This window comes from Thamnophis sirtalis, unplaced genomic scaffold (genome assembly GCF_051295495.1).
Source record: "Thamnophis sirtalis isolate CommonGarterSnake01/CBP01778 unplaced genomic scaffold, rThaSir2_p1.2 scaffold_1, whole genome shotgun sequence".
NCBI classification, from domain to species: domain Eukaryota; kingdom Metazoa; phylum Chordata; class Lepidosauria; order Squamata; family Natricidae; genus Thamnophis; species Thamnophis sirtalis.
The window spans coordinates 168702657-168727701 of NW_028261381.1; the positions used below are offsets into that span (position 1 = coordinate 168702657).

A 25045-nucleotide genomic window follows, 5' to 3' on the forward strand; every position below is an offset into this window, starting at 1 on the left:
TGACACCATCAATCCCAACCTACAAAGCCATTGGCAGGGAAAGACTCATCCTCCTTAACAGCCCTTCTTTTGGACAAGAGGGGAGAACACACCACCATCCCCACCCCCCAAAGCTTGCTTGATGTCTGACTTAATATATTTTTGGCACTAGATGAAATTTACATTTTGAAAGTATTCTCATCATTATAAACTGATATTTTGCCTGCTGTTTTCTTTGAATTATCTTTTATTACTTATAGTACTCACTTTTAATGTATTAAAGGTTTTGCCTTGTCTTTTTTTCTTACAATCATCCTATGAGGTAGGTGAATGTAAGATAACATACATAGTATATGAGATTGTCTCATCCAATGAGCTCCATGGCTAAATAGGGGTTTCCTTAGTCTGAAACTCTTAACCAATTTGCCTTGTATAAACAACCATGTGTACCTTTAATGATTCTGCAAAATTACTTGACAAATTCAGGCTGAAGAGTGAGGCATAAAACTAGGGAAATTATCTGAGTAGATCTTCAGTTATTTGAAGACCCTTCTGTGTTTTGCTTCATAGTGCAAACTGCAAGAAGGAGATTTTGAATAAACAGAAAAAAGTTCCTTCTAGTGGCAGTTGCTGATTAATGGTGGAACTGCCAGACTGTATTCAGTAGTGGTGAGTGAGTTGACTGGAAGTAAGTAAGATGCCTTAATTGCAAGGTTCCTATACCAAAAGGAGAAACAAGAGGGATGAGGTGACTATTTTTTCCCCAACTCTACAGATTCATTCTAAATGGCTGCTTCCCAGCATTTCCCATTATTGCAACAAGGGTGTTTGCTTAGGTAACAGTTAATTTGAAACTCAGTCCTGGAAAAATGCTTAGAGCTCTTACTCCTGCAGCCAAATCCTTACTCCTGTCCAGAAAACATTGATTTCCTATCATTCAGAATGTGGAAATCAACAGTTCTCAGCAAAAGAGAAGAAAGAGGGCAGGGGAGGATGAGAAGTTGATAAAACGAAGGTTGTCATTTCACAGCTTATTTTGGAAGTTTCAGAGCATTTGATGACTTCTTTTTTTGTATTTTCTTTGTCTTCTGTTCTGTACACTATAAAAACAGTTTGCAGCAAAATTCCAAGAAGTAAAAGAAGCGGCTCGCTTGGCCAGAGAGAAATCACAGGATAAGACTGAACTAACCAGCCCTGCTCTCAGTTTGACTTCCCACCAAGTGAGTCTGGAGGGACTAAGTCCCCATATCCACCGGTCCTTAGTGGGATGGCTGAATTCACTGCAAATTAAGCACGATTCAGGTCAGCCTGAATCCTTTTTTTTGTAGTCAGGGCCCATGGATTTATTTCAAAAATAAAATGAAATGAAAAAGTTCTGAGGCTCACAATTTTTTTCCATTGTTATTTTTGTAAAAAAAATTGTACAGTGCAAAATAAGCATCTTGAAGCCGAACGTAGTATGATTTTGCAGGGCTTTGAGAGGCTGCAAAAAAAAACAACACCAGGGTATCTGCATTCAGCCAGTGTTCAAAAGATACTGAGAACTGAACTGGGAACTTTTGTTGACAAGAAATTGAGATAAGGTCCTTTGATCCCAGCAATAGTAGATGTATGTATGTATGCATGTATGTATGTATGTATTTAGTTTGACAAACATGTAACAGGTATAAATATAAAAATAAATATGAACACAGTAAATGGGTATGAATAAATAGGACAGGGACGGTAGGCATGCTGGTGCTCTTATGCACACCCCCTTACAGACCTCTTAGGGGTGAGGTCTATGCTAGACAGTTTAAGGTTAAAGTTAATGGGGGTTTCAGGATGTAACGAGAGTCAGGTAGAGCATTCCAGGTGTTGACCACTCTGTTGCTGAAGTCGTATTTTCTGCAATAGAGTTTGTAGCAGTTTACCTTGAGTTTGTATCTATTGTTTCCCCGTGTATTATTAAGGTTGAAGCTGAAGTAGTCATTGACAGGTAGGACGTTGTCGCAGACAATTTTGTGTACTACGCTTAGGTCAGACTTTAGTCGGCTTAGTTCTAGGTAAAGCTAAGAGTGCTGCAGGTGTAAGAACAAAAAATTCAGGAAACAAGGTAACAGAGTCAGGCTTTGCAAAGTAAGGCAGCTAAGGAACTATAGGTGGCTCTGAGGGCCAGGGATATAATGTTTTGTGCTGCTAGACAAGAAATGGGCTTTCTGAATTTGATTTCAACTTGAGCTTATTCTTGTTTTTATTCCAGGGGCCCCACTACTTTAAGTGGATGACAGTAGAACTAGGAAGGACTACACTCCGTTGTTTTTTTCTCTTTCACTCTGCAGATTCCATAACTTGGTTACTGTTCTAGCTTAGTTTTTGGATCCATACAATGTACTGTATCATAAACAAACAGGCTTTCACAGAATGCCAACCCACAAAACAAATGAATCAGATTTGCTCAGTATGTTGCCTGAATGCAACCGCTAGGTTTAATTGGCTTGATTGAGTGTATCAGTAGAGAGCTTCTACAGCTGGGGCTGCCTGTGTAGGATATGATTTGAGTGATTTACACGTGTCCACAAATTATGCCTTTGATTTCCCCTGCCTCCTTGTCACTTAGGAGAGAAGAAAGTAGACACCAGGGATTTTTGCTTGGAGGACAGTCTCCTTCACACCACCACCAAGGGATGGCTGTTTTCCTCTGATCTCCTGGGTAACAGAGGTAGATGGATCTGGAGGATGAGACATGTGTTCCCTAGGCTAGTCACAGATGGATTAGTAGTACATGAGGAGGAGGAAGATGTCTGAACAGTCCATTGTCCTGGAGGAGAGGAGAATAAGAAGAAACTTAACTAACCTTCGAAGAGAGCAGAGAGAAGAAGTTGATAGAAACATTGTCATGATTACATGGGATTTCTGAAACTAGAGCTTTTGGCTATATAAGTGTTATTTGACCATTTTAACAGAATAATTTTTGTACAAGCTGGAGTATCCAGCAGCAAAGAATTTCAGAGGAATAGCATTCTCTTAAAAATTAAGAGAAAGGCAAGAATGCTAATCTAGGTTTGGATGCAAGAAGAAGAGAGATGACATTCTAAGATTGAATGTTTTAGAGTCCCTGGATTGTGAACACGTTCAGAAGTTCTAATGCAGCACTGAGATTAACCATTTGGAGATTTATTGATTAAATTTGTTTGCCGACCATCTCACCATAAGGCGACTCTGAGCGGCTTACCACAGTAAAAACAAAAAAATCATAGACCCATTTATCTAATTGCCATAAAAATACAAATTACAAAATTATGACTGAAGGATGCGGAGGGGTAGTAGGATTAGGGGGGGAGGGGGATCTGGTTGTCCACCAAACAACTTCTAAGTGTGATACTCTTCCATTGGGGTCCCAAACCAGCTGGCAGAGCCAGGTCTTCAGGCTCTTGTGGAATGTCAGGAGGGTGGGAACTGATCTCCTTTGGGGTGGGGTGGGTGGGGAAAAGATGTTCCAAAGGGCAGGAGCCATGGCAGAGAAGTTTCTTCTCTTGGACCCTGCCAGCTGGAAATCCCTGATGCCCTACAGCAGGGATCCCCAATCCCCAGTCCATGGACTGGCACTGGTCCACTGCACACCAGCAACCAGCCCGCACAAATGAGTGAAGCCCCATCCAAGGGATACAGGCAAAACCACGCCCCCTCCGGTCCACCGAAAAACCTCTCTCCATGGAACCAGTCCCTGGTGCCCTAAAGGTTGGGGGCGACTAGCCTACAGCATGCCTTCTCTGCCAGCAGGGATGGGGTGGGCCAATCAATCCAAGTGGGGTGAATTGAGATGCTTTTTTTGTATATGTATGTGGGTGTTGGGGGGGGGGAGGATAGAATAATTTCTTAGCAAGCTGCCTTGAAGATAGGAAAGGCAACCCCTCCCTTCACATGTTTGAATGTCATGTTCTTTGCTTGACAGATTCTGGCCAGCCCCATCATTAGTTCCAATGGTCCCGGAGATGACAAGCTGTTCCGGAGCCAGAGTGCTGACATGGAGATGACAACAGAAAGAGAGCGCATTAAAAAAATGCTCTCTGAAGGGTGAGCAAACAGTTAGGGAGTGATTCACATGTTCTGCATTTCATTTTACACCGAGTGGTTTAACAAAAGCAAAATGGAATTATCAAGAAGATGCTGAGAAACTATTTCCTGTTTTATTTTTTAAATGCCAGTGGATTTGTTACTTTTCAGGATTATCTGTTGCTTTGGATTCAATCTCCAAAATGTCACCTCTTTAACTTAAACGGGTCAGGAAACAGATACCACAAAAAATACTGGAACTCTGCTTTATTGATATAATAGGCTATAACATAGGCTCAGTAGCTAAGACGCTGAGTTTGTTAATCAGAAGGTGGGCAGTTCGGCCGTTCGAATCCCTAGTGCCATGTAACGGCGTGAGCTCCCATTACTTGCCCCAGCTTCTGCCAACCTAGCAGTTCAAAAGCACGTAAAAATGCAAGTAGAAAAATAGGGACCACTTTGGTGGGAAGGTAATAGTGTTTCGTGTGCCTTCGGCATTTAATCATGTCAGCAACATGACCATGGAGACGTCTTTGGACTGTGCTGGCTCTTCGGCTTTGAAACTGAGATTTGCATCTCCCCTAGAGTTGGGAACGATTAGCACATATGTGCAAGGGGAACCTTTACCTTTATCTAACATAGAGTATAGAAAACCTGAGTATATTTCTCTTTCCCTTCCTTGTACACTGAAGGGAATTGACACGGGGCAATCTGGAATTTCTTTCCTACTCTTTCCTGTCTTTTCAAGCTAAGCTTAAGTTTTGCTAATGGCCGTCACATATCGTCTTCATGGCTGTCTCCACACTTTTACAAACGGTGCTTTAGAATACACAGAGTTGAGAAAATAGCATGTATCTGCAAGTCTTAAAACAGCCACACTTTTTCCTGTAGCTCACATGGCAGCTTCAAAGGGCAGCTGTGTGATTCCAGAGACAGATCGAATAACTTTTAAGCATTGTACACCAGAGCACTTCCTTCTGTTAAGGATACTATTTTTTCCTCTCTCTCTCTCTCTCTCTCTCTCTCTCTCATGCGCACAAAACTTCGTTCTCTACTAATGGATGAAATGCTCTTTTTTAGAGTGTCCCATTCAAGTCGTGATGAAGAGATTTCCTGCTTTGCTCCTTTAGTATTCAGTCTGCTGTGCATTTTGCTCCTGCTAAATTCAGATCCCTAGGAAAATGTCTAAAATTAAATGCTAAATTGGAGTATGTACTGATTACTGTGCCACTTATTTCCTCCCATTCATTGGCATAATTCTCTCTATTATCGGTGTACATGTGTGTATTAATAAATACCTGCAAAAAACACACTAATATGATCGCAAAGAAATAGCTTTTTTGGAGGTAGTTTTTATCAATGTTGTGCATTTTGCATACATAGATAAAACTTTATACATAGCCAGAACAATACTGTCTTTCGCAGTGTTTGTGAAATGAACATTGCTAAGATAGAAAAAGCATAGTTTCTTCACAAAATTTTCAGTTTCTTACTAATTTCATGTCGTGTGGTATTGCTGCTGTTATTTTTATTTTGTTACAAGCCATTCTAGTAACTTTTAATTCACGAATACAGTGAATGCAACCTCCAGAGACCTCTAACATTTATTATCAAACTGTAATTTTTCACATGCTTGAGCAAGAACATTTTGAAATAAGCTACTGCAGCATAGATGAAACTGTGTCCAATATGAATTTCGTGTGAATTCCTTTAAGTCAAATTTAACTTTTGTTCGGACCTCCTGCACCACTTTTTCAAGAGTTGCCATAATTACACCACCAACTGCAGGAGAGTTGCAGAGGTGATCGTTAGTCCCAATGAAAATTGTGCCACCTTTGCTTATGTTGAAAAGCTGCCGTAAAAATGTCCCAAAGGAAACCAAAATTACTCTAGATCAGGGGTATCAAACTCAAGGCCCGCAGGCTGGATGTAGCCTGCAATGTGGTCAGATCCGGCCTGCAAGGCTGTCCTGGTCTACCCAATGTGAAGAGGAAACATGCCAGCAGTTTGGGGAGTAGTGTCAAGTTGGTCACGCCCACCCAATTGGGCACACCCACCCAGTCGCCCCACTCCCAAGGTCAACCACAACCCTGATGAGGCCCTCATGAAATTGAGTTTGACACCCCTGCTCTAGATTCATTGTTTCTGCTTTGAAAATATGAATTCTATTAGAATCCCCCAGATTGAGGGACAAATTCACTTTGAATAAATTTTAACAGTTTGGAATGCGGAAGAAAGTATTGTAGCAATCAGGGAGCTGCTGAGCTGCTTCTGTGTTTTACATGTGACCTCGCTGGTGGGACCTCTAGAATTGTGGTAATTCAGACATATTAGCTATAGTATCAGGGTGTTCTCATCCTGTTTCTTTTTTTGCAGTGATATTCTCCCCGTAGGCTCTGTAGTTCCACTCTGTTATCAGAATCCTGGGAAGGAAAGTAGGGCGTTGGGTTGGGTTTATTTGTTCATCAGGTTTTTCCAAAAACTTGCCCCCCCCCCCCAAATCAGTACTTGTGATGCAATTTATTCAGAGCCCAGGTATAGATTCCCACCCTGTTTTTTTCCCTATCTCGATATGTCACAACAAGAGAATTACCTGGTTCTTTTCCTTTTTTTCCTTTTAACACACAACATAGTGTGCTTAACAAGGGAGGGCCTATGGCATGTGTTTAGAAGTACCAGCACCAATAATTTGAAAGCTGTCTATGGGGAACTTGTTTCCACGCAACTTGGCTACACTGTTAACTTTTGTTTTGTAATGGCAGCTGATGCCTTTAAATGCGAAAGGTAAATATTAATTTTTAAAAAATAGCTTCCCTCCGGGGAACAGTGTGTCTTCAGAGTTGCTCTACTGCAGTTCCCCAGAGTTTTTTCTTGGTAGAAGGCAAGATTTTATGCTGTGTTAAATTGATAATACTGTATTTTAATAGTGTTTTTATTTGACTCCTAGACACGTAGGTGACAACCATATTGATTCAGTGAAACTTTCCTTCCCTATCAGAAATACATCTTGAAAGCAATATGAGAAACAGCAGTTAATTCAAATACAATTGCTTAATTGCTCACTGGGTATGGGTATTTTTAGAGTCTGTTTATTGCACTGCCTTTGAAGTCCTTTACTTTGAAATTCAGGATAACTATCTCCGACTATACCTGCCCTCAAAATCCTTAGAAATCCTTCCCCTACTTTGTTGTCCTTCATTTTTATTAACAATAGATTAACGGAAAGTATGCCAGCTGCTGTAAGAAAGATAGGAAGATACATCATAAGTGAATTATTGCAATTGCACAGTGGCAGAGAGGACAACACTCCAGAGGGTTAACATCACTGCCTAGGGGATTATTGGTTGCCCTCTCCCCTCCTTGGAAGATGCTTCATAGCTCCTGCTGCCTTAAGAAAATTCAAAATATTCTTAAGGATCCATCTCATCCTGGGCACCCTTTGTTTGAACTATTACCATCTGGCAGACAGTACAGGACAAATAGGTGGAAAAACAGCTTCTATGCCAGAGTAGTAACTATATTGAATTCTACTGTATAGTGCAATAGTAATGCAATATCAGAGATTTTCAGTTGAATTGTAGAGAATGTGAAGGGTGTGTTTTATTTTTTATGTCTAATGTACACTAAAGATGGCACTTAATTTCATTGTACAAGGTGCAATGACAATAAAGGTGCACTCTAAATACTTAGAATGCTTTGTATCTTTTCTGTCCCTATGTCTCCCAGGTCTGTTTGCGAAGTCCAGTGGGAAGCCGAATTTTTCACTCTGCAAGACAATAACAACAAACTGGTGGCTGCCTTGCATGAAGCTAATGCCAATGTGGAGCAATGGAAGCAGCAGCTGGCAGCATATCAGGAGGAGACCGAAGCACTGCGCCAACGAGTGAGTGGAGGTCCAAGAGATTCACTTAAGGTTCTCCATTGGAGAAGGAAGTAGGGCATCCTCATCCCACAGGGCCTATCACTCTGGCTGGTGGAAGCACTCTCTCCCCCACCAAATTCCGTTGAGGCCTATACAGGTAGTCTTTGACTTGCAACAGTTCATTTAGTGACCATTTGAAGTTACAGCAGTATCGAAAAAAGTGATTTATGACCATTTTTCAGATTTACAACCATTGCAGCATCCCCGTGATTGCATGCTCAAAATTCAGACGCTTGGCAGCTGACTCATATTTATGACGGTTGCAGTGCCCCGGGGTCATGTGATCACCTCCTGCTACCTTATCACAAACAAAATCATTGGGGAGGCTCGATTCACTTAACAACCGTGTGACTAACTTAACAACTGGCCTTTACCTTAAAATTCACATGTACAAATGAAATGTCATAACTGTCCAAACTTCATTTTCGCTTCCAAAAAGGGAAGTATTGACATTTGAAATAACTAAATAAAATAGATTAAACTGCTGAAACTATTTTGTTTCTTATTCATTTTTTTAAAAAATTAGGATACTTGTAACAAATGTGCATTCTTTTTTTTTATTGGTGGTATAAAATAACCAGAAAAACCTATTTGCTGAATGATTTTTTTAACAAAAAGATTAAATGAGGCGCATATTTGAGTTCTTAGAATTTCAGCGCTCACTCATTATTGTGTGTAAAAAACAGAATCTTCCATCTATTGTACATTTTCCATGGTGAAAATAAGCTAGGTTAAATACAGGTAGTCTTTGACTTATGACCTCAGTGGATCCCCAAATTTCTCTTGCTAAGTGAGACATTTGTTCAGTGAGTTTTGCCCCATTTTATGACCATTTTTATCCCGATAGTGAATCACTGCAATTGTTAAGTTTCTAACACGGTTATTAAGTGAATCTGACTACCCCATTAAACTTTCCTTATTAGGAGGTCGCAAAAGGGGATCACATGACCCTGGAACACTGCAACTGTCATAAATATGAGTCAGTAGCAAGTGCCTGAATTTAGATCGTGTGACCATGGGGATGCTGAATCAGTCATAAGTGTGAAAAGCGGTCATAAGTCACTTTTTTCAGGGCCGTTGTAACATTGAACGGTCCCTGAATGAACTGTTGTAAGTTGAGGCTACCTGTGTTGAAATGTTGGAAGGGGAGTCATTCTCTAATAAATGCAATCAGTTTAGTTTCTCTGTGCGGTATGCATGTTGCTGCCTGGATTCAGGATTGCACACCAAATTCTGATAAGAGCATTGGTTTCCTGTAAGGCTTGGGGAAGAAAGGGTCCCTGCTTTGTTCCGCTTAATTGCAGCCGGCTAATGCTTGAGCAATGGCAAACTGACACTTTCCCCTACTTATTCACTAAACATTGCTGCTAAAGTCTGTGACAAGCTAGTTTTAAGAAAGGCGGCTCAGAGCCCATGGTGACCTCCTTTAACCTTCATTCACAATTTTTATCTACTGCAGCAGCTTTGCTACACTTGAGAATCTGTGTGTGACAAGTAGATTTTATCTGTAGATCAATCTGGCCTCGCTTAATGTATGCTGATTTGGCAATGAATGAAGCCATCATTTGCAATGTGTACTGTTTCCAACTTCTTGTCCTCCAAACATGCCTTCCTAAAATTTGGGATTCCAAATTATTACATGGGCATTCAGTCATTCCAAAATGAAACTGATAAGACTTCACTGTTTCCATTTTTTTAAATGTCTGAATTCTTGAATAGAGTGCTACACATGTATCATTCATTATTTCTTTCAGATCTTCCCATTCATTTTCATTTTTCATCTTCCTTAGGTTTAGGTTTAGGTTTATTAGCATTTGTAGGCCGCCCTTTTCCCTGAGGGGACTCAGGGCGGCTCACACAAAACCAGGAAGGGGGGGATACAACATTAAGATAACAACATATAATAAAATAATAGACAACATACATTCATCATTCGGGCGGGGTAACTATCCTTATCCCCAGGCCTGACGGGCGAGCCAGTTCTTCAAGGCTTTTTGCTTTACTAACAGCAATAGCACTTAGACCTATATGCCACTTCACAGGGCTTTACAGCCCTCTCTAAGCAGTTTACAGTGTCAGCATATTGCCCCCAACGATGTCTTTGCCTTCAGTGAGATAAGAAAACAGTTGTTTCAAAACTTTGTAATATTTTTGTGGGCATTTTTCCTAGTAAGCAAGGGTGCATTTATGCATGAATAAAATATCACCGGGATTAATTTGTAGATGCAGCCATTTTATATGTGCCCACTTTCCCCAAAGGAGGCTAGTTGCATGGACAATGTTTATGTTGTCTTGGGACAAATGTCATATGGCAAATGTTTTTCTTTTGGGGAAAAGATCAGTGAAGATTTCTGTAAAGTTTGTGTTTACAAATGTGAGTGTTTGCTTGTTTTTGTGTCTTAAAGTCAGCATTGACTCCTGCAGTTGCTAAGTCCCCGCAATTTTCTTGGCAACGTTTTCAGAAATAGCTTCCCTTTCCCCTTCTCCTTCTTAGATCTCAGAGGGAGGGAGTGTCCCAAAACTACCCAATTGGCTTTGTCACTAAGCCAGGAGTAGAAATCATGCTCTCCCGCTTTCTAGCTTGGTACTTTAAATACTACATCAAACTGGCCTTTTTGTACAAGATGAGCATAAGAAAAAATAAAGCTTAACGGATCAACAATCCCCATAAAGGTAGTTCTACTTTCCTTGCACTTTTGGGTGCTTTCCAGCACTCAAATTATGTTCACTTTGATGCATATTCCTCCTAATAATCAGTATTCTGAAGGTGTATTGTAATTGCTAGGCCTTACCAGTGAGTTCTCTGACAGGGGTCTAAGGCAATTGGCACTGGCCACATTTTTGTGCCCACTTCTCCACAGCCCCCTCCCATCACAGTCAATTCACCACTGGTGCTTATGCTTGGTGAGCCCATCTCCAGCACTCTCCCCAGCCATGGTCAACTGGTGTTCCTGCCCTGCCTTCTTCTTCTGGGCAATTCACTGAAGGATGATTATCCCGAGGAGGGGCGGGCAGCATGGCCTAGTCGGCCTCCTGCACCAAAGCAATGGGGGTGTTTTTGCCCTCCCCGGACTCCGGAGGCTTTCATTGAGCCTCCGGGAGGTCGAAAACGCCCTCCCCAGGCTCCTCTCTGGAGGCCAGAAATGGGCCTATTTCCGGCCTTCCCGAACTTCCAGTAGGCCCATTTTTCGCCCTCCCCCAAGCCTCTGTGTGTGCCCTGCACATACCTGCATCCAAAACAGGGAAGGGACTCCTGGGAGGAGAGGGGCGGGTGGGGTCACCAAGGAGTGGGATTTGGAGATTCCCCAAACTGAACAGAATCTTAGCTAGAGATTCTCCCTAACCCCCAGAAGCCTAGCCCTTGGATTTCAACTCCCAGAATTCCCCAGCCAGCATGCTTTAAGTTGGGTGGCCTGCCTTCCATCTTATGAACTACTTCATTCTTTCAGTAACATGCCCATCCACCAGTAGCAGTCAGTGATTTTCTATCTACATGATAGGCATTTCCATGTTCTAAAGCAAACCTTTTTTTTTTTGTCCTAAAGGCTGGAAATGCTGAGCGCATTGAATTTCAGTATGCAAAGCAGATGCCTTACCTTCAGTGAATGCCCTTCTTTTAGCGGTTACGAAATGCCGGGTTTGATATATGAAAGTAATTCTGTGAATGAATAGAGAGGTTTCTGGCTTTAAGAAAGCTGATAAAGCATATGTTTGCATTTGTGTGTATGTGTGTCATAGAGATTGGGAAGAAATAGCAATGATTGCACTTGAAAGAAATGAAAGGGTGCAGAAAAGGCAAAGCACATGTCAGGAGAATAGGCTAAATTTCAGGCAGAAATAATTGCAGATTTCCCAGTAAGCTTTCTATCTGAATTGTTGGATATATCATTCCTGCTCACCAAATTGTTTCCTCAATGTTGCAGAATATGGGAGGAATCATCTGGTCTGCTATTTTCCTTCTGCTTTCTGCTGCTGTTAGATACATAGCAGCTGAATAACTAAGGGCTATTCTCTTTGGGATTGTCCATGCTCATTACACACAGTATTGTACCAGTAGTTCTGGAAAGTCTCTTCCTTTTGATAGGTACGCTTACAGCATGTAGAGATACATGAATTATATATTATGTACATTATAGCATTTCCTGCTTTCCTCTCTTCCTCTTTTTTTCTGCCTTTTGGGTGTTTGCTGATATTAATAAATAAGCATCAGGCATCATATTTTGCTAGCTGTGCCGCATGTATGCTTATTCTGGTCTGGATATAGGAATTGACTGGGACAGCTATGGGTGCAAGCTAAAGGGCCTTATCCACAGTAATTTTTCAACATGCATTATATTACATTAGAAAAGGGCTGTATGAGTTTGATTCAGGGAAAAGGACTGAGTAAGTTTGAGAAAGAATCTTATCACTTTGCTAACTTTCTTTTAAGAGATAGGAAACTCCAGAAATGTTACAGTCCTCCTATTTAAAACAAACATTCTAATACAGTAACTCAGATATGGAAAGTGGATGGGATGTCACAGTTGAACAAAATAAGCAAATAAAAGATTGTGGAGATTGAGGCCCTTTCCTCATATCCCTTAAACAGAGCATTGGGCATAGATGAGGATATTGCCACTTAGTATCTAGGTCTTAAACAATTTCAGAGTGGTTGTGGATAGAAAACAATTCCTTTTCTGCTCTTTTTGTCATAAAGATTGTTCCCAGTTCATCTCAAATCCATGTGTTTTTCAGACTTAATGGTCATGATTATTTTGTAGCCCACCACTTTTCAACCATTCTGCTGACCCCCTGTTCTAAGTAATCACCTCCATTCTCCTTCTCTCCAATTTCCCATAGGTGGCAGAGCTGGAAGCCCAGGGGGGCCACAATTCCTCAAGCGATGTCAGGAAAGAGACCTGCCCAGCTTTAGAAGAGCTGGAACAGTTGGTGAAGGCCAAAGATGAGGTCAGTAGCTGCATCCCAGGTCTCTTAAGCTGCCAATCTAGAGCAGAGCTTATAAATTCAGAAGTCCACAATTAAAAGCAAGAAGAGAGAATCTGTGGGTGGTTTTATTATATAAGTAATTCTCTGGTAAAAGAGAATAGTTGTAGCTCAGGGTTGACATGAGGGGTCCTTGGTCACTTGTTTTCTTGCAGACATTTCATTACCCGGTTACATAATATCATCCATGCTATCATCACTAGCACTGATAATGTTTCCTAGTTAGGGTAATGAAACATCTGCAAGAAAAAAGCAAGCTCAGAGAGCACCAAGGACCCCTCAATTCTCTGTATCTCATTCTGCAAGATTAGATTAGTAATAACACTCTATTTGCTGATTGAGAAAAATTACTTGGGCTGTGTTTGCCAGTCTGATTGCGAGGGTTAAATTCAAAAGTGCTGGTAATAACCTATAAAACTATACAAGGCATGGAGGTGGGTTATTTGTGGGTCTGCCTCTGTACATCTACCCATCCCATCAGATCCATCGGGAAGGGCAGGCTGTGGGTCCCATTGATTAAGCAGGGGCATCTGATAGGATGCAGGAGGGAGAGACTTTTCTGCTACAGCACCCGCCCTTTAGAACAAAAGGGCAGGTCCCCAACTTTTTGGACCTCAGGGACCACTAAATTCATAATATTGAATCGCGCAGACCACTAATAATGCCTAATGACTGGCTGGGTGGGCATGGCTAGGTGGTCATGTGATTGGGTGGGCGTGGCGAACTTGATGTCACTTGATGTTGATGTTGATTTTATTTATATGCTGCCCTTTTCCCCCGAAGGGGACTCAGGGCGGCTCACAACTCGACTAGGGAAGGGGGATACAAACAAGAATTTAAACGACATAAAAAACAATGTATGATTAAAACATAACAGTCATACCAATTCGAGACGGGGGCAACAGTTCTTTAGCCCCAGGCCTGTCGGAACAGCAAGGTTTTAAGGGCTTTGCGGAAGGCCTGGAGGGTGGTGAGGGTTCGAATCTCCACGGGGAGTTCGTTCCAGAGGGTTGGAGCAGCCACAGAGAAGGCTCTCCTCCGGGTAGTCACCAGTCGACACTGGCCGGCGGATGGAATTCGGAGGAGGCCTAATCTGTGGGATCTAATCGGTCTGTTGGAGGTAATTGGCAGCAGGCGGTCTCTCAAGTACCCAGGTCCAATACCATGAAGGGCTTTATAAGTGACAACTAGCGCCTTGAAGTGTATCCGGAGATCAACAGGTAGCCAGCGCAGCTCGCGGAGGATAGGTGTTACGTGGGTGAACCGAGGCGCACCCACGATCGCTCGCGCGGCTGCATTCTGGACAAGCTGAAGTCGCCGAATGCTCTTCAAGGGCTGCCCCATGTAGAGCACGTTGCAGTAGTCCAGTCTAGAGGTCACAAGGGCACGAGTGACTGTTGTGAGTGCCTCCCGGTTCAGGTAGGGACGCAACTGGTGCACCAGGCGGACCTGTGCAAATGCCCCCCTGGTCACAGCCGACAAGTGGTGTTCAAAAGTCAGCTGTGGGTCAGCCAGTTCCAGGCCATGATGCAGTCCCACTGGAACGAGGCCCTCTGGCTCTTACGTCGAGGGGTGCCTCGCCAGCCTCTATTCGTCCCTCCCCTCCCAGCCACTCCTTGCCTGCCTGCCTGGGCTCCTTAGGGCCCCAAACAGGAAGCAGTTGTTGGAGCTAAGCAGCCACTATGAGAAAGAGTTGGCAAAACAGCTCGCTCAGTTCAAATTGTGTCTGACCAAGAAGGAGGCTCAGCAGAAGCACCTCACTGAGGACTACGAGCATAGGCTTTCCAAGCAGAGGGAAGACCTGCGGGAGTGCAAGGCCAGGTACCAGTGCCTGGAGGCTCAGCAGGCTGAGACGGTCAGCCAGTTCCAGGCCATGATGCAGTCCCACTGGAACGAGGCCCTCTGGCTCTTCGCCACCAGCGGTGTTTCCCTCCAGCCTTCACCCATAGCCCCTCACCAGGAGACCCCAAGTGGAAATTTCTGCCCCCCTACAATCTGCACAAAAAGACCCCAAAGGGGAGACTCTCTGCATCAACACAAGCCTTCATTGCACGTATCCATCCCAGGGGCCGTAGTTTGAGGATCCCTGATTTAGTGCAATATAAAAAATGCAAATAATTTTTCTGTGGGCCACCAAAATTTTCTCACGGATCACCAGTGATCCATGGACTACCAGTTGGTGACAGGTGATTTAGAACATGATCCCCCCCCCCCCGCCTCCCAGGAGGTTAGATTGGATTCAAGCCTGCTTGCATGATTTTGTCCACCAACCTGGGGATCTGGTTACAGTTTTGGAGTCTGCAAGATGGTCCCACTGATTGATCCATGACTTGCCTGCTTTTTATGCTTTTATGTTTTAATTTTGCTTTTAATTAGTTTTTTTTATTATTTGGATTTCAGGATTATAGCTAGTCCTCGGCTTACCACAGTTCATTTAGTGACCGTTCAAAGTTCCAACGGCACTGAAAAAAAGGGTCTTATGAACATTTTTCACAATTATGATCTTTCCAGCATCCCCGTGGTCATGTGATCAAAATTCAGATGCTTGGCAACTGGTGCATATTTATGACCGTTGCCGGGTCAAAGATCATGTGATCTCCTTTTGTGACCTTCTGACAAGCAGTCCGTGAGGAAACCAGATTCACTTAATAATCAGGTTGCTAACTTATCAACTGCACTGGTTCACTTAACAGTCGTAAAATTGAGCAAAATTCACTTAACAGCTGTTTCTCTTAACAACAGAAATTTTGAGCTCAGTTGTGGTCGTAAGTCGAGGACTACCTGTATTGCATTTTTACTCTCTTCCTGCATTTTTGTCTATTGTTATTTGGTTCTTTTTAACTATGAGCCACCCAGAGACACAAATGTGAGATGGGCAGCTGTACAAATAACATTAAATAAATACTGTAGCTGCAATGAACCAGCCTAGAAGAGTACAAACCCAGTTCACGTAACATGTTCATTGATCAGAGCCTTTGAATCCACAATTTTGGGTTAATTGAGTCAATTAGAGTGAAGCTACTTGCTCTTCGGTTGCAAAGGGCTCACGGAACCCGAGGCACTTCCTGGAGAAAAATGGATGGAGCATCTGCATTACCCTAATTGTCAGTTTGATTCATGTGACTGTGCTGCCAGAACTCCTGGCAAGGAGATTTGACTGGGCTGGCAGGTGATCCGATTAAACGTGTAGCGGAAACAGAACTTCAGGGGTCACCGATGCTGCCTTGCTTTTCTCTCCTTTGCTGCAGTAATTAGAATTTGCATGGATCTAATATTCAAGGTGATTGTGCTGGGTGCACAGGGCCAACCTTCCTTTTCCTGGAATTGTACAGGAGAGATGATGAGTCGCCTGAAGTACACCTGAGGTGTCGTAGAACATGTGTGAACTTCTGCTTATATTTGTTGATACAATATTCCTTTTTTTAAAAAAAAGAACACCCCCCCAATTTTGCCCTTGTAATTTGACAAATTTCATTACTTTAATGACTGCAAATAAAGGAGCAGAGGATGGATAATAACTGCCTGAGCCGGCTGCCCTGATTTTAAATAAAGCTAAATTGAATGATTTGGTGCCCAAATTGCACCAAGAGCAGAGAATTGACACTACTATGAGGAAGATACACAATCATAGAATTTCTTCTTGAAAGGAGAAGGGGAATCCCCCGAAATGTAAACAGAAATGACAGGATCCTGTTGCCAAATGCTACACCTTATGCATCCGCAGAAATGAACTGGAGCCAGTGTGACAGAGGTGCACTTTCTCCTCACACACAGTGAGCAAACGAAGCGGCCTAGCTAGTAATAGCATTACTGATGCATTATTGATGCACTGCTATAGCATGACTGATTCTGAAACGCGCGAATCCTCTTTCACTATTCAGAAACAGAGCTTGACAACCCTTTGCCTCCAGCTACCTCCCCTACTTACCGTGCCTTCAATGAGCCCAGATGGAGAAGAGACAGGGACACAAACGCTCAGGGGACCCACACAAGAATAAGGAGCGCTCCATTCATGCACAGTGACTGCAGCTGCCTCTAAGGGAGGAGACAAAAAACTAAAAAAGCAGGAAGAGACGAGACTAGGATCTAACTCGCTATTTGCAAAGGAGAGGGGAAAAACAGAAATACACAGCTTTTCAAAACTTAAATCCACATTGCCTACCTTCACAATTCACCAGCATGTAGAGTGTTGGTATTCACCCTAAATTCTTAACCCGGTTCACCATTACTCCAGACCCTACTTTTAGATGTAGCATCACTTAATCATGCTAACTGAGAACAACAATTATTTTGGGGAACATTTCTATTTAGCTGCAATCAAATTACCCTAAGCAGTTTGATTATGATTATGTTCTGTTCTTACCCTCCCCCCTCCTTACGATGAGGCACGCCGCCACAAGATTACTGCTAGACAATTTATTCACAGTAAATTAACACACCGACAAGACTTTGGCAGCAACCCAGACTTCCAAGATAAGAAATACATATGAGAGCTTCTCCAGCGTTAGTATGTTAGTTGAATCCTGCAAACAGCCTCCTCCCAAAGTCTCTCCCTATATACTCTCTTGGGAAGGGCCTAATCACAACCACCTAGGTCCAATTATCTCCTTTGTCTCCTTAATTGCTGCTGGCATTTACCTGTCCGCCTCTGCCAGGCATCTGGGACCAATTCCCTCTGAACCTCATCACTGTTCAAAGGCCTGACGTCTTCACCACTGCTCCAGGGCCTGACGTCATGGGCACACTCCCTTTGGCTTTCACCGCTGCTCCATGCCTCAGGCGCCTCCTGGTGATCAACCAGCCTCTCTGGTCCCTGCTCGGAGTCTGAACCCTGTCCTGGGTCCTCCACATCTTCCAGAGCCGACTCATACGGCCCCTCGCTATCAGAGTCTGTTTGCAGCTCCAACAGCTCCTGCTGGGCCACAACAATTTTCCATTACATCAGTGTCAACTGCTAGTGAACAGCTGAGATTTTTTCCCCCTAGGATAACCTGCTTTCTAATTGCTCCATCAGGTTTTCTGGCAGTGTGTAGTCCACTGTTGTAATCAAGCCCATCCATCTTGCTGCTATTTACCCCCTTTCCCCCCCCACTTTCCCCAGCATTGTGGACTTTTCTATAGAGCTATGTCTTCACAAAATATCATAATATGTGATCCTTTATGCCTGGAGTGAAAACTGTGGATTGATTTGCTCTATGATCTATTTGTTACCTTGCTTGGCTATCAGTATTACTCTTAGGAGTCTTCTCCGAATCAAAGTTCAGAAGCATCCGTTCTCTTTCTATCCTGCGTCTTCAAAATCCAACTTGTCACTTCTGCAAGTGGAAATCATTGCCTGCATGATTCTGATCTTGTATGGAATTGACCTGTCCCACACAGGACGGCAGAGGAGGCATGCTGCAGACCCCATTGGCCAGGGAATTCCAGCTGGCAGGGTCCAGGAGAAGGGCCTTCTCTGCTGTTTCCTAGCTCTGCCAGTTGGCTTGGGGCACCAAAGGAGGGGCTTCATGTTGGAAGTGGCTGATAGATTAATATCAGATCCCCACCCCTGCTCATCCTACTTCTTTCCTTCCCATCTTTTAGCTATTGAATTTTGTATTTTTATATTTTTGTATTTTATTTATATAGTTATTTACTGTATTTTTCGGAGTATAAGACTTACCTTAGTTTTTGGGGAGGAAAATTGGGGGGGGGGATTCTGCCTACCAGGTATTCATCTGGCTAGTCCTTAGCCTGGCCAGCTTCAGCACATTAGTATGATCACTGGTTTTGAGGTTGGGGATGGTGGGGGCTGTGTTTCTACAGCACAGCTGATTGTCGGAGGGAGCAGCAATTAGAAAAACAGGCAAAGCACGGAAAGTCACTTAGCTTGTGTTTGGGCTGAAAAACAGCTTCAAAAGCACAACTGATCCTCGAAGGGAGCGCCAGTGACTAAAGCAGGAAAGGGGTAAGAGAAGGCAATAGCTGTTCCAGGTAGCCATTTTTGGCACCGCGCACTGAGCATTTGGAGGCTGAAAACGCCATTCTCGGTGACAATTTCTGCAGCCAGGAAGAGGATGCGTGGAAGCCAAAGGCTAGGGGTTGGGGTGAGTGGGCTAAATTCGGAGTATAAGACGCATCCAAATTTTCAGCCTCTTTTAGGAGGGAAAAAAGTGCATCTTATACTCCAAAAACTACAGTAGTTTTATATTTTAATATTGTAATATGCCCAGAGTTACCCTGTAATATGATGGGCAGCCAATAAATATGATAGATGATAGATAGATGGATGGATGGATGGATGGATGGATGGATGGATGGATGGATAGATAGATAGATAGATAGATAGATAGATAGATAGATAGATAGATAGATAGATAGATGATAGATAGATAGATAGATAGATAGATAGATAGATAGATAGATAGATAGATAGATAGATAGATAGATAGATAGATAGATAGCCAGGCAGTATCTGAATGTTTTTGCCAAAGCCTTCATTACTACAGTACTGTACTAAATGCTAGTCTGAGGTGTGTTTCTCGACTGCTGGGTCCTCTACTGCAGGGCTCTCCAACCTTAACAACTTTAAGACTTGTGGACTTCAACTCCCAGAATTCCCCAGCCAGCAGTTTCATGTAAAGGTTAAACTGTTGGGGAGAGAAGATGAGCCTGTAGAGAGTAAGGGAGGTGACCTTGACAGACGTATGCAAGAACTGTTACATAGGCAAGGATGGCTGAAATATTTTTTAAGTCATAATAAACAAGTTAATCTTCAGAATATTCAGGCAGAGTCTTCCCTGAGCCACTGTATTATAAGAAAGCAGGGATGTATAGCATAATCAGATTTGCAAGATTCTGTTGTTATAGCAAATCTGAAAAAAGCATAGTTCTGGTCTTTTTCTGGACTTGATTTCCTGGCCTGATTTATCTAGTGGGGCTGACAGAGCCTTGGGCATTTGGATTCTGAGAGGTTTGTAGGCTGGTTGTATGTCAATTCCATCAACAGACACATGGACCTACAACCAGCCTACAAACCTCTCAGAATCCAAATCAACCACACAGCCAACCTGAGATGGCACCGACCCTCAACTAACCCACGTAACTCCCACCACCACCACTAGCAGTTCATCTCCCAATGACCCTGACCTGATGTAACCTCCCTATCACAAGGCTGATTATTCACACCTGACCCATCACAAGACCCTCATTTGACACACACACACCTGAAGCCCTTATAAACAGAAGAACACTGACACCGACATCCCCTAAACTCCACTGAAGATGTTACCTAGTCTGGTAACGAAACATTTGGAAACCAACCCACGAGCTCAGAGAACAAACCTTCACCCTCATCCTACACCGAACTATAGATGTTTGTCATTATTGCAAAAAAACATATCACTCCATCCAAGTCCTCCATTCACGTGTCATCTGCAAGAGTGACAGATGCAGTTTGTAGGGAATCTGATGCAGTTTGCAGGGAATCGTCCCTTAATGCTCTCATGATTGCTAGGTTAATTCATTAGGATTTTTTGAGAAGATACAGATATTTGTAAATGTAGCTCGTCTTCTCAGTTTATGGCATCTGTTTCCTTTGAACAAAATACCTTGAGGTTAAAACTACACCCTCGCGACTTGAATGGATTAGAAAGTTCACACAACATCTGGACCATGAAAAGACCCCCATTACCTGTATTGTGTGAATATTCTATTGAGCAGGATTTTTTCCTACCTCCTCCTCCTCCGTTTGCAAGCTCCGTACCTGATCATCAATGCCAAGAACTGAAGGGAGCAGCCATGATTTGGAGATGATAGTCCAGAAACGTTCCATTTCATCTGAAAGTTTAATCTGCCCTGTTTCCAAAAATAAATTGTGGAAGTACAAATTACATTTTTCACGCTCGATTTTGTTTTAACATAGCTTCTCTGTTTTCTTTCATGACATTCTCCCTGCCTACTTATGATTCAGGAGCTTCAACAACTGAGAAACCAAAAGGGGCTGCAGCAGCAACCAGATGATGAATATGAGGAAACCCGCCAAAAGGTGCAGGTAACAAAAGACAATAGAGGGTGAGAAATGGTTATGGAAAAAGTCCAAAGGAGGACATGGCAAAACACCTGTATGGGGTACCCCACCTTTCCCCCCCCCAAAAAAAGAGGGTGAAAATTTGGGTGTGTCTTATACACTGAATGTATGGGGAGCTGATGATGGGGAGAAATTGAAAGTAAAACTTGCTGTTTGCTCCAGGAGGCAAATTGCTGGGAGGGAAAAAAAATTATTGTGCTAATCAGGCTGTTTGCTGCAAGGAGGTAAATCAACAACTATAAATGCATATAGAATGTTCAAATTATTAAACTTATTTTTTTAAGACTGTTTTATTATTTTAGACAATTTAACAAAATGAAGAAGCTTTTTAAAATAAATGCTTGATCTGAAGAGGCCCAGTGCTATTGTTTTAAAAAGTGCTATTCTTTTAAATAGCAGAGAATAACTATACTTCCAGAAAGCACATCGATTTTAACGTCATCTGTACAAGTATAGTCTGAAATATAAAATTACAAACAGTATATATTGTCTATGCTGTTTGTTGCAAGGAGGGAAATTGCTTGGGAGGCAGAGGCAAATATTTTTCCCTTGTTTCCCTCCCCAAAAGCTAGGTGCGTCTTATACTTTGGAGCGTCTTATACTCCAAAATACAGTAGTTTCTTTGCCACCAAGCAGCTTGGGTTGTCAACAGTTCTGATGTCTTTCATTTTTTGTTTCTTCCTGGTTTTCTTTCTTCTCGACCCAAAGGTGCTTTTTCAAGGGGCAACTGGACTTTCTGATTTTTCTTTGAAGGTGTTTCGCTTTTCATCCAAGAAGCTTCTTCAGCTCTGACTGGATGGTGGGGAATGGAAAGTTGTTGATGTTGTTGTTGATGTTGATTTTATTTATATGCCGCCCTTTCCCCCCGAAGGGGACTCAGGGCGGCTCACAACTCAACCAGGGAAGGGGGATACAAACAAGAATTTAAACGACATAAAAAACAATGCATAATTAAAACACAACAGTCATACCAATTCAAGGCGGGGGCAACAGTTCTTTAGCCCCAGGCCTGTCGGAACAGCCAGGTTTTAAGGGCTTTGCGGAAGGCCTGGAGGGTGGTGAGGGTTCGAATCTCCACGGGGAGTTCGTTCCAGAAAGATTTATACTCCTTGCAGACAGCTGGTCATTTGCATCCTTTAGAGAGTTGTTAAGGCTCTCTTGTTTTTGCAGGTTTATCTGTGTCATCTGGCTCATTGCATTGTATTGCATATACCACATTGGTCAGTTTGTGTCTGGATGTTTTATCCCTGGGGTGGGCAAGCTTCTGCATTAGTTTGTCCACCCCAAGGATAAAACACCCAAACACAAACTGAGCAACATGGAATATGCAGTACAATGCAGTGAGCCCTATGCAGATCCGTACATTGGGGAAACAAAACAACCACTTCATAAACGCATGACACAACATAGAAGAATAAACCCATCGGAGCTGGATTCAGCAGTCCATCTGTATTTAAAAGACAAAGGCCACTCTTTTGAAGAGAGCAAAGTCCCCATTTTGGATAGAGAGGACCGCTGGTTTGAAAGTGGGATCAAAGAGGACCTGTATCAAAATTGAAACAGCCCTCTCTCAACAGAGGGTGAGGGATATGACATCATCTATCTCCAGTCTACAACACAGTCCTTTCTACAGTTCCAAGAAGGCTCCACACCAGTGGTTGGATTCAAAATTTTTTACTACTAGTTCTGTGGGTGTGGCTTGGTGGGCATGGCAGGAGAAGGTTACTGCAAAATCCCCATTCCCTCCCGATCAGAGGTGGTATTTAATGGTTCTCCGAACTACTCAAAATTTCTGCTACCGGTTCTCCAGAACTGGTCAGAACCTGCTAAATACCACCTCTGCTCCACACCCATTTGCACTACTCAGGTGACCCGGAGAACACAGATAAACCTCCAAATGGCCTCAACGACTCTCTAAAAGGATGCAAATGACCAGCTGTCTGCAAGGAATATAAATCCTTCCATTCCCCACCATCCAGTCAGAGCTGAAGAAGTTTCTTGCATGAGAAGTGAAATGATCTCAAAGAAAAACCAGTCCAGTTGCCTCTTGAAAAAAGCACCTTTGGTACAGTCATGACCCAGATGACTGAGAATCTCCGTAGACTTTCCTCTCGACCTTCTGGTTTACGTTATTTGTCTGAATCATAGCTTATGAATATTTGAAGCTGCCTTATACCAGGTCAGATGCCTCTAGCACACCACAACTTTGTATGGGTTCCCACAGGAAAACGTTTCCCACTTCTACTGCAGCAGAAATCCTTTTATATAAGAGATGCCTGGGGGAGGGGGGGGAGTCTGCCTAAGAAGCTCAGGTTCCTCTACAAAGAGTGCCCAAGCCAGGTCTCTCCAACCTCATGGATGTTTGATTTCCATGTGGTTGAGGACTCTTCTTTGTTCTCTCTTTAGGACCTAGAGAGACAGAACACAGAGCTGGAGCGGCGCTTGCATTCGGCCGAGCAATCCCTCTCGGAGACCCTTTCTGAACGGGAGAAGATGTACCAGGAGGTAGCCAAATTGGCAGAGATCATGGACATGAAACTCTTTGAGCTGAGTGAGCTCAGACAAGACCTGGCTAAACTTGTGGAGAGCAACTAAACCAGGAAACAGAGGAAGAGCCAACCCTCCTTTAAGCCTGGCTTGGTGGGCTTGGGCGATCAGCATGGACATGACGTGAAGACTGCTTGACTTGTCCAGTGGTTGCATCCTTTCTCCTCTGTGGACATCTTGGGAGAAGCGAGTCTAGAGGAGGTAGCGACTGGAGAGGACCTCCAAGCCAATTTCTCCAGCCTTATTTTCCTTTCAGATGCTTCCATTTCTATAAACTGTGATGTGTTTTTTTGCCTACCCTGAGGCAGTACGATGGGTTTTTCCACCCCAGTAGTTTTTGATAGAGAATTCTTAACTCTTCCTCTCAGCCATCCTGAGGAACCAATGGCCGAGTCAAAATCCCCCTATTGTTCCTGTAACCCTGGTGTTGTGTTTTTAGCAAGACTGCTTTTTATAGATGACTAAAAGTTTCCGTGTGCAGTCAAGCACTCCTAGAGAATCCATTTTGGGAAGAAATCTTGAGAAAGGACGATTCTTCCTTTCTCTTCTTCTTTTATTATGTGTATTTTGGGGAGGGCTGTTTGTTTTTAATCTCAAAATAAGCACTGAATATTTTTTAGTAAATCTGCAAACTCTGATATTCTGCTCAAAAAACTGGAAAAAAAAGGAAGGCAAAAGCGGGAGGGTGTGAAGGCCACAGAGAAAGAAGATCCCTAGGAGTGGGGGTACAAGCCGGACCATTTCTTAAGATTGACAGCTGCCAAATACTGATGAATTAGGATAGACTAAAGGTACCTTCCTTCTCTTTTGTCTGACAAAGGAATGCAATTCACACTCAGCACCGAGCAATAGATCCAAAAGTGGGGAAAAGGAGGGAGTTTGTAGGAACACAAGTTCTAGCAGGCACTGCTGTTATTTGAATGATGGGAGGTGAATTCCTGGTTTGGAAAGGTGTTTCTTACCCCAAAGGATAACATGTCACGTCACTCAGATAATTATATGAAGGGGATCAGTTTTGCCCTCAAGCAGCCCGGGATTTGTTTGGAGCTAAAGTCATTCTTCTCCAGTGAGCCAGTATAGCTTCCTTAGGAATCGAGTGATCTTTTTCCGTTCTGAATTAGAACCCTCTAGAAAGGCCGCATAGGAAGGTGCACTCTATAGCACTTCCATGTCTGCCATAAGTTTGTATTTTCAGGCCTTAGGGATGGAAAATGAGGCAGAAAGGGGTGTGGTGATCTTTGTTCTATTCTCACCAACTTCATGGCACCATGAGTTAGTCCTTATGCTTCTTTTTCACTCCCAAAAGCAAGAGAACAATGGGAAGCAGCAGCCTCCAGCTTCTTTGGCAGCAACTGAGCAGACCTAAGAATGGCTATTGATCTGACATACGGTATCTATCCCAGATTGTGTCCTAGTGGCACATAAAAGGCAGGCAGCTGGCCAGGGAAGGAGATGACTGGGTTAGCCATGACAAATAGTCTACATCTGAGTATGAGACATAAGGGCCTTTG

General features: G+C 43.0%; 1 protein-coding gene across 3 annotated transcripts in view; it reads left to right on the forward strand.

The window, feature by feature from the left end:
- HOMER3 (homer scaffold protein 3) overlaps window positions 1–24446 on the forward strand; it is a 49500-nt gene extending 25054 nt beyond the window's left edge. For 2 of the 3 annotated variants that reach the window (XM_087703248.1, XM_087703250.1), the window contains 6 exons: window positions 1092–1199; window positions 3914–4035; window positions 7741–7897; window positions 12776–12883; window positions 20871–20951; window positions 23394–24446. In XM_087703248.1, coding sequence (XP_087559374.1) covers window positions 1092–1199; window positions 3914–4035; window positions 7741–7897; window positions 12776–12883; window positions 20871–20951; window positions 23394–23582 — 765 coding nt within the window. In that variant the 3' untranslated portion in view covers window positions 23583–24446. The remainder of the gene's footprint in view (window positions 1–1091; window positions 1200–3913; window positions 4036–7740; window positions 7898–12775; window positions 12884–20870; window positions 20952–23393) is intronic. The other variant, XM_087703249.1, reaches the window with a different exon arrangement.
- The last annotated feature ends 599 nt before the right edge of the window (window positions 24447–25045 follow it).